Raw genomic sequence first — 13,727 nt, forward strand, 5'->3', positions numbered from 1 at the left:
ACCGGGAATGCACAGCACCGCTCATTGAGACATCAAATATCTAACTGCCATCACCGCAACATCATCAATCACACTGATTCCCCGGAAGTGGAGCCCTTGCTGAGCAATTTGCTGTCTCATAGCATTTTGGTATCCCTCATCCTTCATCAACCCACCAGCCAATACTAACTCTGTCCCCTCAGGTGCGACAAAACCACTGGATCTGGAATCAACGAGACGACGAAGGGGCTTTTGAATGATAGAAGCCACCTTATCTTCCATTATAACCTTTGCCGTGCGGTTCCCTTCCAGCTTCAGTACTGTCTCCGCGACGCCAGCAATGCGAGACTTGACACTCTGCGCACGAGGCTGCGAGAGAATCTCGCTTAAAAGGTCAATATTATCATTTTTCTCGGTGCAGCCGCCCAGTCGTCCAATCACAGCTCGTTCAAATTCGCCCGATTCTTTTGGTTCAAGACCCAGACTTCTCTCCTCTAACACTTCCAGTGTGTGTTTGATAGCTTCAAGGCCGATGGAATAGCCTCCACCCTCGTCACCCAACAGGTGGCCCCATCCGCCAGCTCGAGCAACGCAGGTATAGCCCTGGTCCTTGATCCAGTTGTACCGCATTACCACGCTCCCGGTGCCTGCAATCACGACAATCACGGAACGGCTTTGGTTCGATGAAGCTGCCGCAGTCAACAAGGATACGTCGTTGGTTAACTTAAGGGCGGGTGTGGTGTGATCTAGCCCGAATAATTCACCAAGCTTGGGGGCTAATACGTTGTATAGGCCGCTCCTATCCATTCCCGCTAGACCGATCCAGACTGATCGAAAAGATCTTTTGAGTTGTGCCTTCCAGTCCGAATCTGTTAGCTCATTTGGGGGTATATGTTCTTTCAGTGCGGCTTTGGTCGCTGTAACCAGTGTTTTCATGACGACTTCCACATCGCTGACGTTATCCGTACTGCGCGATAGTTAGTTAACGATCGTACCGTTGAAGATCGATAAAACCCATACATATTGCATGGCCCGGCAAACCCATGGCTCACAACGCCATCTTTATCTCCCACGACAGCAGCACACTTAGTTCCACCGCCATCGATGCACAACACAAATTGCCGGTTCTCTGGTAAGCACTTGTCTGCAGGCTGAGATGCTTCGGTCAAAGCCTTAGCGAGAACACCCCCAGCCGATGTCAAAGTTTCTCGGCAGCTCTCAACGGATCCACATGTTTCAGCAACGAGAATTGCAAGCTTGACACTCCCATTGCACTTCGCAAGAAGTGAGTCCAAGTCGGCATCCGATAAATTATTGCATTTCACACTGAGTCTGCGCAGAATGTTCCGAGCGCGTTGCTCAAGTTTGAGATTTGACGCCACCATATCAACCATCTTCGAAAATGTCAGTCAAAATTATTCGAGGCAACCATCCACATCGTCTTACCATATTTCCATAAGTTTTCCCGGTCCGAATCATAGTTCCCGTGCTCAGCATGTTCAGGACCATTTTTGTGGCCGTTCCAGCTTTGAGTCTAGTGCTCCCGGTGACCACTTCTGGGCCAGGTAACGGAGCAATCAGGTAGTCCACATTGCCAGAGTGACTCAAAGCCGATGGGGAGGCGCAAACGACGCCAATTGTGACACAGCCTAGCCGTTTGGCAAAGGCAAGACATCCGAGGACATATGGTGTGCGGCCTGAACTGGCAATGCCGATCACACTATCTAGCTTATGATCGAGTTTCAAACGCCTTAAATCCTCTTCACCAGCTTCCCCGTCATCTTCGGCGCCCTCTTGAGCCTGACGAATAGCAACGTCTCCGCCGGCGATCAAACCGACAAATTGAGACCGGGGGGCAGCAAAGGTAGGCGGGATTTCCGACGCATCCAAGATCCCGAGTCTAGGGATTTCCGATGTTAATCATTCATTCTTATTGGGCATGTTGTTAGTTCGCTAACCTTCCACTTGTTCCTGCTCCAACATAGACCACCCTGCCGCCTTGACCAACGCGCAAAGCCAGGGCATCGATTGCGTCCGCGATCACTGGTAGACACGGCGCAACGCTCTCTGCGACCAGATGATCATCATTATTTATCACAGAACACATCTCCAATGTCGATATGCGATCGATATTGACCGTCCGGGGATTTACCCCTTCGGTCTGGAGTTTGGCTAAGCCGTTGAGATCCATTATCGCCAACGGTTCCGCTCACTGCCTGATCAACAGTGTATAATTTTCAGAGCGATATGCAGAAAAACTGATGTATTTCGCGCGAGCGAGACGAATGTTTTTTTTTATGATTGACGCCATGCTCCCCTAAAAAACGCCAGTCGGAAACGACCGACATCCGCTAACCGGAAGTGCAGCCCGAGCGAGATCCTTAATCACGGAGCTTTGCCGATGAAGAAACCGCCCACGTTACGAGCCAGAGTAGCACCATTACCCCAGTGTGGTACTCGGCAATGAACCAGGGGTTGATCCAACATGCGACAAGTGGGGTTGTTTCTCTTCCCCAGAAACTACCATATGTGGAGTATGACAAGCGCTTTATCCCGCGAATCCATGCATCTTTTCCTAATAGATGCAAGTTCTCGTAGATCAGTGCTTGGGCCTGTCATCGGGTAATTTCATGTTTCTTGAAGCCTTCTCCACTAAATACCACCGCTCGTGTTTGGAATCCAGGGATAGAACCCCATATTTCACGCCAGATCTCGCGATTGGTGCTGCATTGTATTACTCACATATTTTGGTTTCGAGTTTGACTCTGTTGATGTTTGTTGGTCGCATCTGCACTATCATCACAATATGGAGGACGGAACTAGAGTTGGACCCGTGATTGATGGACGCAAGGATTCGGTTTGGTATCGGACCTATACACACAGTTGGGTCCAGATTCTGCTGATCAGTTTTATCTGTTTCTGCTGTCCTGGGGTACGTGTCGCGTTGTCACCAACAAAACTTCCACTAATTGCGGGGACATAGATGTACAATGCCCTCACAGGACTAGGAGGATCTGGACAAGTGAACCAGACAGTTGCTGCGAATGCGACTGTGGCTTTACTTGCAGCAACCGCGGCAACAGCGTTGTTTGTTGTTGGACCGATTTTCAACCGCGTCGGTCCCCGTGTTTGTCTTCTTCTTGGTGGATGGGCATATCCCTTATACTCGGGAAGTCTGCTATGCTTTAACTGTATGTTTGCAAGATATTCTTATCCATCCAATTGCTAACTTTGGTTATTTGTTGCTTGTAATAGCAACCAACAATGGTGCCTTTGTTGTCGCCGCCGGTGCGCTTCTTGGTGTGGGCGCATCGTTTTTGTGGGTCGCGCAAGGAGCTATCATGACAACTTATGTGCCCGAGTCACAAAAGGGACGTGCAATTGCTGTATTCTGGATCATCTTTAACCTCGGCGGTGGAGTAGGATCTCTAGCCAGCTTCGGGCTGAACTACAATTCCACCAGCGGCACAGTCTCAGATGCAACATACATTGCTCTCCTAATTCTCATGGGAATTGGATGGTTGATGGGCGTGTTCATCTGTCCTCCTGCATCAGTTCGAGTCTCCCAACTGAAGGCAATCCCAGAAGATGAAAAGAACTGGAAACAGACGGCGCGACTATCCATACGTACGATTGCTGATTGGCGTGTGCTGTGCTTGCTGCCACTGTTCTTCTCGGCGAATGTCTTTTACTCCTATCAGCAGAATGTGGTCAATGGCATGACCTTCGATATCCGCACGCGCTCGCTTAATGGTGCATTTTACTGGATCGCGCAGATGCTGGGCGGTCTGATCATTGGTCTTATTCTTGACTTTCCCGGTCTTAACCGACAAATTCGCGCGAGGGTGGCTTGGGTTTTCCTTTTTGTAACTGGCATGGCTATCTGGGGTGGTGGTTATGCGTTCCAGAAATGGTCTTCGCGTCGCTTGGCCATGGGCATCAAGCAGGATATCGACTACAAGGATGGTTCTGTCTCCGTGGGTCCGATGTTACTTTACATCTTCTATGGTGCTTATGACGCTTTCTGGCAGTCTTTTTGCTACTGGCTCGTGGGCGCTCGGTCCAATTCGCCGGCTGTCACTGCGATCCTGGTCGGCGCGTACAAGACCTTCCAAAGTGCGGGCGGAGCTATGGCATGGCGAATCAACGCATTGGGAAAGCCTGCTATGACCCAATTCGCTATGGATTGGGGTCTGTGCATGGGGTCTCTCGTCATCGCCATTCCCTCCGTTCTGGCGGTTACCCTGACTAGCGATCCTGAGATCGAAAAGATGAAGGCTGCGGATGGCCCATATTCGCCGGATTCGCCGGATTTCGAGAAGCCCAAGACTGTGCTGAGGGAATAATAAATATCATGCAAGGCGATGTTGCGACTAACCGTGGTCGCATACGTATACACCATGAATCGTGGCAAACATCAGGCATAGTAGCCTAAATTAATATCCGTTGCAACACTGTCCTTGGTTCGTAGACCATTAAATTATTTACATGGATTGTCGCACATGCAAACTCCCTTTATTTCACACAGTTCTTCAGAACCGCGGTCTCCATTAATAACTTGGTGTATTGTTGGTGCAACCAAACCATGAACGAACCCATGGGAGCAGCCTCCGCCTTACCGAGACCCTGGTAGAAGCAGCACTTCAAAGTGAATTCAGCCACGCCCTCCTCCTGCTTGATCACGGCGCCCATCTCAAAGAGACCATCGGAGGGGCGAACATCTTGGTGGCGGGGGGTATCACCACAGCGGACGGTAATCTTCTCCTCGGTCTTCTCGACGACCTCGAAGTGATCGGTGATGAGGGTGCCGACCTCGTAGTTGTTTTCGAGAAGCTCCTTACGGCTCCACAGCTGAGAGGCGGTTTCGGGACCCTGGTACTTGTTGGAGAGGTAGGCGCGCTGGACGATGTAGCCTAAAAAGAGGGGAAATCTGTTAGACGGAGTTATGCCGATCGCAGTTAATTGAGCTTACCCATGCCACCCCAGACACCGGCACAGAAAGCTTCGGTCAGCTTGGCCTTGTTTTCCAACAGCTCAGGCTTGATCTTGTCGAGCGGGATGCGACGGACACATAGGTCGTGCAGGGTTGGGTTCTGTTCGGGATTGAACTTCTTGAAGAAGGGTGATTGGAAGATCGGATCGGAAGTTTGCATGGGCTCGAAGACGTCATTGCGCGTGGCTCCCCAGAAGACACCAATGGAGGCGACAGTGCCCGCGGCGGAGATCTTCAAAGCGCGTTTGATCAGACCCATTGTGGCTGGATGGGAGGTGGAAGCTTGGGGAGAAGTGAGTTGAGTGAGAGTTGGAGTTCCACGTTCGGTGAGTGCGGAGAACACTGGAAGCGGCAACTGACATTTCCCCGTCACGAGGGCTTGGCCTACCCTGCATTTTCAATATTGATCTTTCTCATACAGCTCATTAATGATGCTAGAATCAAATATTAAAATTTCTATCCGACTATCATATACATTGAGATAGATACAGCACTTACTGATAAACTTCCGGAATGCGTTCACAAGCTTGTAACATATAAATAAACGTGTGGCTTGCCAACACAGCGGAAACATGTAACCGTCTACAGCGTCATTCAAACGTTTACCTCTCTTGTAACTAGTGTCATCTCACGAGATCGCTTCAACAACCAATGACAAAACAATCTTGGATACCCGTGTTCCCGTGTTCCCGTGAACCTACCCATGAAAGTCCAAGCCTTTGTGGATGCCAAGCCAGTACGGATAACCCCCAGTGCCTCTAAATGACGCCAGGGCCGGGAATCCCGAATAGTGTGTATTAGCGCGACGACACTGTCTCACCTTACCAACTATATTATCAATAGGGATCTCCGACCATAACATCGGGATGCACATATCCACTCTTACAAAGATTGAACGGATCTGAACATATATGACTTCCACTCTTCAATCGCAGGACTTGCTCCATGCGGCTTCGGCTTCAGCCTGGGTCCTGGCTCGGGACGCCGATCCCCACTTGAAGTCGGAATTACCGAAAGACCTCCTTAGCCACCTGGCGCGTCACTCTACCATTCCTACCCCTGCGCCCAATAGGACCACTCCTGTTAGATTAGCGCAAAAGTCCCCCATTCTAGATTGTGGGGAAGCAATCGCTGGGGTAATCGGCGGGGGACTATTTGAATAAATCCCTGCCGCGCCTCTCCGGATTGATCGACTTCTTCCTTTCCCCAGAAAACCGAACACACCAAAAAATCACGTCATGACAGACTCGAAAGACGACCCTAACCGATTGAGTGCGTCCAGCCATCTGGAGAACATGCCCGCCGATGAGCGCGGGCCCTCCGTTGGCGATTTGAAACCAGTCATCGACGATGAAGACGTGAATAATCCACAGGTGAGAGAATGTCTAGAACGATCCAAGCAGAGCAGGGTTGCTAATCAATGCCCACAGAATTGGCCCCTATCGGCCAAATTAACCACCTATCTGACAATCTGCTCGTTCACTTTCTTGGCCAATGTGAACTCCAGTAATTTTACGGTCGCCACCTCAGCTATAATCAAGGAGTTCAATGTCAATCAGACCCAGGCGGGGCAGCTGGTATGCTTTAATGTCTTTCTCTTCGGTGTGGGCAATATTTTCTGGGTTCCACTCATGCGTGTCATTGGAAAACGCCCCGTCTACTTGGTAGCGATGCTGTTTCTTTGCATGATGAATGTATGGTCCAGCCAATGCACCAGCTACGGCGAGTTACTGGCATCGCGCATTTTGTCAGGGTTCGCGGCGGCGGCTGCTGATGCTACAGTGCCCGCTGTCGTGGCCGACATGGTTGCCGCCAAGGACCGAGGTCACTACATGATGTTTTTCCATCTTGCGATGACCGCTGGTCTCTTCGTAGGCCCCCTGATCAATGCATACTTGGTACAGCAGCAAAATTGGCGCTGGATGTGTTATTTCCTAGCGATCGCAGTCGGTGTGCTCCTGGTGATCGCTACCTTTACCGTCCGGGAAACGACGTACCTGAAGAAGCGCTCGGAAAGCCGGGAAAAGCGATCACAATTGCAGTGGATGTCCTTGACCCTCGGTTACAACCGGGATGCTTCATTTCTGCAAGCCGTCTTGGATATTCTAGCTAACGCTGCCTACCCGCCGCTGATCTGGTGCTCGTTGACGATTGGAATTGCGGTCGGGTGGTTCGTAACTCCCACCCATCTAAACAAATTATCACTAACTCTCAACAAGGAATATCGTGGTCCAATTGACATCCTCCCGCACATTTCTCAAGCCACCTTACAACTGGCAACTTGGTGATCTGGGCCTCCTGTCCCTAGCTGGATTTATTGGTAGCGTATTCGCATTCTACGCCGGTGGCCGACTGATTGATATTATCTCCAACCGGAGCACAAAGAAACATGGCGGAGTCCGCATGCCAGAGTATCGACTCCCAGCGATCGTGATTCCCGGAACTATTGGACCAGCAGGAATCTTGATTTTTGGACTCTGTGTCGCACACAAAACACACTGGATTGGACCTGCTGTGGGATATGCTATGCAAGCCTTTGGTGTAGCTGCTATCTCGAATGTCGCCGTGACCTACGCACTGGATTCATACAAACCCGTAAGTGGGACTTCAACAAATCTCTCGAATTGCATAGCTGACCCAAGTATTGAATTAGGTAACGGGTGAGGCTCTTGTCATCATTTTCGTCATTCGCAACACCATTGGCATGCTGTTGTCCCTATATGCAGCGGATTGGATTGAGAAACAAGGAACAGCAGCTGTGTTTGGGGAGATGACGGCCATTCAAGTCCTGAGCGTGCTTTTTGCGATCCCATTATACTTTTGGGGTCGATCTTTGCGGGCTTTTACGTCCAGCTATGGACCGATGAAGCGATTCCGGGACTCATGAATCTTTGTATTTACCATAGAATAATCACTCAATGTACGCCCCAACCTCATTGCCGAACTTCTTTTTGAGAACTGGCAATCAATACAGTAATGAGACAGAAATGAACAGTCAGGTACTTTTTTGCAACAGAGATTAGCAGCAGGCAGAATGAATCAACGTTGCTACCTCGACGGTGCTCTCACCACTCCAATGTAATAGAATCGGTTAATTCACTTGGGTGGATTGTGTTACTAGTGAATCAATGTCTTTACTATTAAAATGGAACTGAGCCTACGTGTAGCATTTCTTTGCGACCTGAATGAATCCGCTTCGTTCTATTAAAGGTTCGATCATTCAAACCTCTTCTTAGTGATAGACATATTAGGACATTCGTACAGACTAAAGCTAAGTATATGAGGTATGAATACCAGTGAACAGACAAATTACCGTGTTGTGGCACCGTCATGATATCACGTGGGAGCACTAGGATACGCTGTGAAAGTGTTGCTTGATAACCTTTAATGACACTTTAGCTTTGAATATTCCTTCAGATCATAATACCAGAAACAAGAAGCAAGATATAGAACCACAAATCAACGAGATTAGAAAGATAAAGTGTAAAATATCATAAATCAAGATAAATTCCTAGCGCCGATCGTATTCTAGAAGTACATTGTAATCCAACAAAACGAGTGTATAAAAAAACATTAAAGAGTGAAAAGACATTAAAGAGAGGCATGTGGATCAGCCAGTGATCCAATCAAATCGCAGTCAAAATTGTATCCATCATGAAGAGCTGTCCAAATTGGCCGACAGTAGACCGGTTTCCACACAAGCCGTATATATTTAGGCCAGAGGAAAACCGAGGAAGGAGCTGCCGCTACCAGTGGGAGTAGCCGAGCCAGCCGGGGGAGTACCACTGGGAGTGCCAGAAGGAGTGGGAATAGCCTTAGAGGTGAAACCACGCTTCTTAGCACCGAAGAGAGAGCCACTTGGAGTTCCGGTGGGACCACCGAAAGGCATGCCGGAGGGAGGACCAATGGGAGTGCCAGAGGGAGTGGGCATAGCCTCGGAGAAACCACGCTTCGCCGCACCCGAAGCGAGGCCACCAAGAGCAGATTCGGCATCAGAGACCAGCTCAGATAGACCGGTGGGAAGAGCATCTCCACGCTTAACCACGCCCGAGGCGAGACCACTAAGAGCAGACTCGGCGTCAGAGACCAGATCAGTCAGACCGGTGGGAAGAACATCTCCACGCTTCACCACGCCCGAGGCGAGACCGCCAAGGGCAGACTCAGCATCAGATACCAAGTCAGACAGACCAGTGGGTAGAGCATCTCCGCGCTTCACCACGCCCGATGCAAGACCGCTAAGAGCAGACTCGGCGTCAGAGACCAGATCAGTCAGACCGGTGGGAAGAGCATCTCCGCGCTTCACCACACCCGATGCAAGACCGCTAAGAGCAGACTCGGCATCAGAGACCAAATCGGACAGACCGGTGGGGAGAGCATCTCCACGCTTGACAATGCCTGAGGCAAGACCGCTGAGAGCAGACTCGGCATCAGAGACCAGATCAGTCAGACCAGTGGGAAGAGCATCTCCACGCTTCGCGTTGGTGGGAATAAGAGGGACCGAGGCGGAAGTTGCAGATGGCTTAGGACTGAAGCTAGGAGTGGTAGGGAGGGCATAAGTTCCGTTCGAAGTGCCGTTGGAGCTGAAAGGAGCAGCCATGGCAGAGCCCGAAAGGGCAATAGCGAGGGTAGCGAAGGAGGTCTTCATGATGGATAGTGAAGAGAATGAAAGACAAATCTTGTCAAAAGAGTTGTCAAATGAGTGATTTTGCTGTGAAGAGAGTGTTTGATGATGGAGAGAAGAAGGTTGGACTCGAGGGGGTTTATATATCTTTTCTGGGGAGTTTAGTCGTCAGAGAAAACAATCGGTCTCTTCGTCGATCCAAAGGATCATCTTCGCCGTTCTGTAGCGCAGTCGACGGTTTCCCCACATGGTTGTTGCTTATCTTGGTGGCAGTGGAGATCGCGTCTCCAAGGTCCTTGACTAAAGCGTGGAAATGGCTCATTTGGAGGTGATCCCCAGGTCTCGACGGCGAGTTTCTGTGTCTCTGGGATGTGATATCAGGGAATTAACATCCAATTGATGGGTCTGATGTAGATCCAGTCCCTGACTGGGCATGGTTCCTTGAGCTAAAACATTCGAAACATGCACGTTGTCGACTGCTGGTCTCCACAATTAGCATTTAAAGTTCGTCGCCTAATCGATCTCCACACTAGCCGATAACAATATACTAGAAATATTGGCCATTGGCCACAAAGTGGAGAACGATGTCGAGCACGACGAACCCTTGAGGGGGACTGAAACACCGGATTAAGAATATACCCCGAAGCTTGGAGAATGAAAGAAGTTGGGGAAGAGAGAAAGAAGAACAATGATTGGAAGACCGGCTTGATTGAGTTTACTGGCTCAGGGACTCGGGACCTTAAGAGACCTGGTACCGATCGATGATCCCTTGCAGATCCCCGTTGGAGTCGCCGGAGTTGGCGATAGAGCCGAGTTCCAACCTCTTGGTTGGGCCCCATCACCATACGTATCTTCGACATTCCCCACTGCCGACCGTGGTCGAACTCGGCACATCTCCACATGAAAACCATGATTGGCAGTCTCGGTCGCACGTTATCGACGTCGGCATTTTGAAACACTAGGCGATGCCGAGTTGAGACAATAATATTCATGGTGCACATGGTCTGGGACGTCATGCTAGGCACGTTATGCAAGGCACGTTTCAGGTGCATCCACGGATCATAGACAGTTAACGGTGGCGGCACCCACAATGAAGATCACTTTGTAGGTGTCCCGGGTGAAAGGTCGACTTCCCTGCATTTGGACAGACTTTCTCCACGAATGACACGATGCTAGTCGGCCGAAGGTCGGTTAACGGCATTGTGGTGGATAATGAGACCGCCGGTGCCATGGGGAAATCAAGCAATCCAGGTAGATCGTGGAGGATATCCACGCATCAGTGAACCTCGCTTATGAACAATCCATAACTGAATGATTACTAAGTATAGCTACTACAATTGTTCAAGCTGGCAAAATCGGCTATTCAATGTTTGTTTACATGATTCCAATGTCTATCATGAGCTACAATAAATTATCGGCTTCATCAAGTCTACAATGTAATAATAGTGCTAATAGCATGTCATGCGATATTGGGAACTCCTAATTTTGAGCGACTTAATATTTTTGGCTAGGCCTGACCCACTGAGGCTACCAAGGATCATGATCAGGTCCCTAAGTCCACAGACTAGAAGAATTGCCTTATCTTGTCCAATAGGATTTCACTGCTCGATACTCATGGTCTTTGGGATGTGGCAAACAGTGAGCCGATATATTGATAGTATCGCGTAAACAGCCTCGGTAGACTCGGGTCGGATAGCATCAATGCCGAAGACAGTACTGCAGGCAAAGACTGGTGATGCAATTGTGTTCGGCTAGAGTGATCGACCACTCGCACGGATGGGTCAAGGAGAAAACATTCCTGAAGTGCGAATTCCGCATTACGGTATAGCATGGTTCTCTACATAGTCCAGATGCTCGGAAGCACCGGAAAGCTCCAGATGTATGATCACTTTTGAAATGTCCATTATTCAATTTCAATTATTAGATTAATCATTCTCATCCACTGCTATGTTCAGCCGACTCATGAAACCGTATGTCAACGATAGTGGGCCCAAAGCCACAAAATGACAAACGCTAGCATCTTAATCATGAAATCATCTTTTAGACCACCTCACGCTTCTCAACCTGCTCCCACTGGGGCTCAAGGTTGCTTCCAATAGCGCGAATCGCTTCCTTCATCAGCTCGCGCTGAGACAATCCACTACGCTTCGAGACCTTAGACTGAGAATCCTCCTTGGACATCTCAACGTGCAGGTAGACGGCAGCCTTCTTTCCACTGAACATAGCATGGGGAACATTAGTCGAAGCATCGCTGTTGGCATCACCGACGCCCCAGACACCAGCCATGCTAGTGCGCATGCTGCTCGTAACGACATCGATCTTCTCGTTCGTGATGTTCAAGCCCATCTGGGCAGGAAGGGTGGAGTGCTGAACGGTAGGCGCGTTGATGATGAAGGCACCACGCTCAACGGGTTCACCCTCGGTGAAGTGAATGAGGAATTTGTCGAACTGCTGGTCGGTGGTCTTATTTTGATGGGTCTCACCATCCTGGGTGCGCTCAATACGGGTGATAGTGCGGTTGTCAATTTTGACGTTCCACGCATCAAGCTGCTCTTTCCAACCATCGTGTTGGCCAGTAGCGGCGACCTCACCCGCTGGTGTGTCAGTTCCGTTAACAAAGGCAATGATGTCGGAGTACAGAGTGTTAGTCTCAAGAACACTGCCAAGAACGTCGGCAATGTTTCCGAGAATGCCGAAAGGCTGGTCACGGTGCTCTAAATCTTGTTAGTCATCAATCTTCAAGAGAATTGCTAGAGTCGTACCATAACCGTCACACCATGGGCACCAGAAGAGTCCCTTGCCCCAGGCTTCGTCCACACCGGGAGTAGCGGGAAGCACGTCGCTGACACCAGTGCCAAGCACAAGCTTACGCGAAGTGTAGGATTTGCCCGTGTCGTCGGTCACGTTAAAGGCGGACACGCTGCTATTGCCGTAGGGTACGATCGACAGCACAGTGGAGTTCTTGAAATGAGCTGTGGGATAGCGGGAGATCTGCTCGCGGGCCAAGCCACGGAAAGTGGCAGGTGGTGTACCTAAAGTCTTCAGGTTAGTAAAGATCGTATTTGAAGCCATTGGTCAATATTACCATCATTGCCAATCACATCGTGCATAGCCCGGGTAGGAGCATTGCGGTACTCCTGGTTATCAAACAGCAAAGCAGTTCTCCGCACGCGAGAGACACCACTCAAGGCGCTGAGACCCGAGGGTCCACCACCAACGACGATGACATCGTAGTCAGTGTTGGGAATGGACTCTGCCGCGGCGAAAGAGCCTAGCGACAGGACTGCGGACAGGAGAGTAGCAATTTTCCAAGTCATGGTGATTGACTATTGTGACTGTCCGATACTGGTGTGAACGAGACAGCTGTGGGAAATCTTCTACATTTTATAGGCAGACAGGCCCACTGTTGATCAGCCATCACTAGTTTGTCAGAAATTCCACCGGGGTCGTCAATCAATATTCCGACTGGGTAATAGCAGTCATGAGGACTCTGAGGGGAAATCGGAATCCATTTGCCCCGAGCTGAATAGGTTAAGAGATCTTCAAGATCGACATCCCTTGCAGTCACTCAAAGATGGGCCGGGCCTTGAGCTGGAGCTCTTTGGCATGGTAGCGTTCCACGGGTTGTTCGGAAGCTTGGCAATTGTGGGACATGGACAATCCCTGGTAAGTTATGTATACACCGTAGTATGTGCTCATTGTTAGAACCAAACTTAAAGTGGAAGACAATATTGCGGTAGTTAAAATAGTCTGCCGTGGATAGCTATCACTGAACAGGAATCGGGTTGTTCAATTTGACCCTGCGCCAGCCACGGGGCGGCTGGAAGATTCGGATCGGCCGAGCGAAAAGAACTGGGGATCTGGTTGTCATGCAGCTTTTTGCATGATTGGCTTTAGTGGTCTTGGCGCATCGAGATCGATCGTCGCCTGCTCCATAGCGAAGTTCGGATATAAGTATTGCAAGATGCAGGAGTAACTAGGTGTTCGGTATTTATGTCAGGGGAATAACGATGTGCAAGTAGTTATGCGACACCACGGGAAATTGAAAGAAGTGCATTATACAGTAAAGATGAAGGTCTCCTAGGTTGACCGCGTGATTATTTTCAGCTCGCGTCAATAGTTTGGTGGAGCTTG

At 49.8% G+C, this 13,727-nt stretch overlaps 6 protein-coding genes across 6 annotated transcripts; 2 read left to right on the plus strand and 4 right to left on the minus strand.

Annotated features, from left to right (window-relative positions):
• Positions 1 to 21: 21 nt before the first annotated feature.
• N7503_001891 (putative glucokinase regulator family protein) lies at positions 22 to 2,170 on the minus strand (the record flags this gene model as incomplete). Its single annotated transcript, XM_057061438.1, has 4 exons — positions 22 to 946; positions 1,000 to 1,373; positions 1,426 to 1,879; positions 1,938 to 2,170. 4 exons carry the CDS (start codon positions 2,168 to 2,170, stop codon positions 22 to 24), a joined length of 1,986 nt encoding a protein of 661 aa, XP_056925400.1.
• A 615-nt stretch (positions 2,171 to 2,785) lies between these two features.
• Positions 2,786 to 4,325, plus strand: N7503_001892 (putative MFS transporter; the record flags this gene model as incomplete). The annotated part of the gene is made up of 3 exons (XM_057061439.1): positions 2,786 to 2,911; positions 2,963 to 3,170; positions 3,235 to 4,325. 3 exons carry the CDS (start codon positions 2,786 to 2,788, stop codon positions 4,323 to 4,325), a joined length of 1,425 nt encoding a protein of 474 aa, XP_056925401.1.
• A 169-nt stretch (positions 4,326 to 4,494) lies between these two features.
• N7503_001893 (uncharacterized protein) lies at positions 4,495 to 5,292 on the minus strand (the record flags this gene model as incomplete). Its single annotated transcript, XM_057061440.1, has 2 exons — positions 4,952 to 5,292; positions 4,495 to 4,892 (listed from the first exon to the last, which is right to left on the minus strand). The coding sequence occupies exons 1-2, from the start codon at positions 5,229 to 5,231 to the stop codon at positions 4,495 to 4,497; spliced, it is 678 nt and encodes a 225-aa protein (XP_056925402.1). The 5' UTR covers positions 5,232 to 5,292.
• A 918-nt stretch (positions 5,293 to 6,210) lies between these two features.
• Positions 6,211 to 7,859, plus strand: N7503_001894 (uncharacterized protein; the record flags this gene model as incomplete). The annotated part of the gene is made up of 4 exons (XM_057061441.1): positions 6,211 to 6,345; positions 6,403 to 7,142; positions 7,192 to 7,567; positions 7,626 to 7,859. The coding sequence occupies 4 exons, from the start codon at positions 6,211 to 6,213 to the stop codon at positions 7,857 to 7,859; spliced, it is 1,485 nt and encodes a 494-aa protein (XP_056925403.1).
• An 825-nt stretch (positions 7,860 to 8,684) lies between these two features.
• N7503_001895 (uncharacterized protein) lies at positions 8,685 to 9,617 on the minus strand (the record flags this gene model as incomplete). Its single annotated transcript, XM_057061442.1, has 1 exon — positions 8,685 to 9,617. One exon carries the CDS (start codon positions 9,615 to 9,617, stop codon positions 8,685 to 8,687), a length of 933 nt encoding a protein of 310 aa, XP_056925404.1.
• A 2,016-nt stretch (positions 9,618 to 11,633) lies between these two features.
• On the minus strand, positions 11,634 to 12,910 carry N7503_001896 (NAD(P)/FAD-dependent oxidoreductase; the record flags this gene model as incomplete). The annotated part of the gene is made up of 3 exons (XM_057061443.1): positions 11,634 to 12,307; positions 12,356 to 12,625; positions 12,679 to 12,910. The coding sequence occupies 3 exons, from the start codon at positions 12,908 to 12,910 to the stop codon at positions 11,634 to 11,636; spliced, it is 1,176 nt and encodes a 391-aa protein (XP_056925405.1).
• Positions 12,911 to 13,727: the final 817 nt, after the last annotated feature.

Source organism: Penicillium pulvis, assembly GCF_028828015.1.
Source record: "Penicillium pulvis strain IBT 33274 chromosome Unknown contig_12_segment0_segment0, whole genome shotgun sequence".
Lineage (NCBI taxonomy): Eukaryota > Fungi > Ascomycota > Eurotiomycetes > Eurotiales > Aspergillaceae > Penicillium > Penicillium pulvis.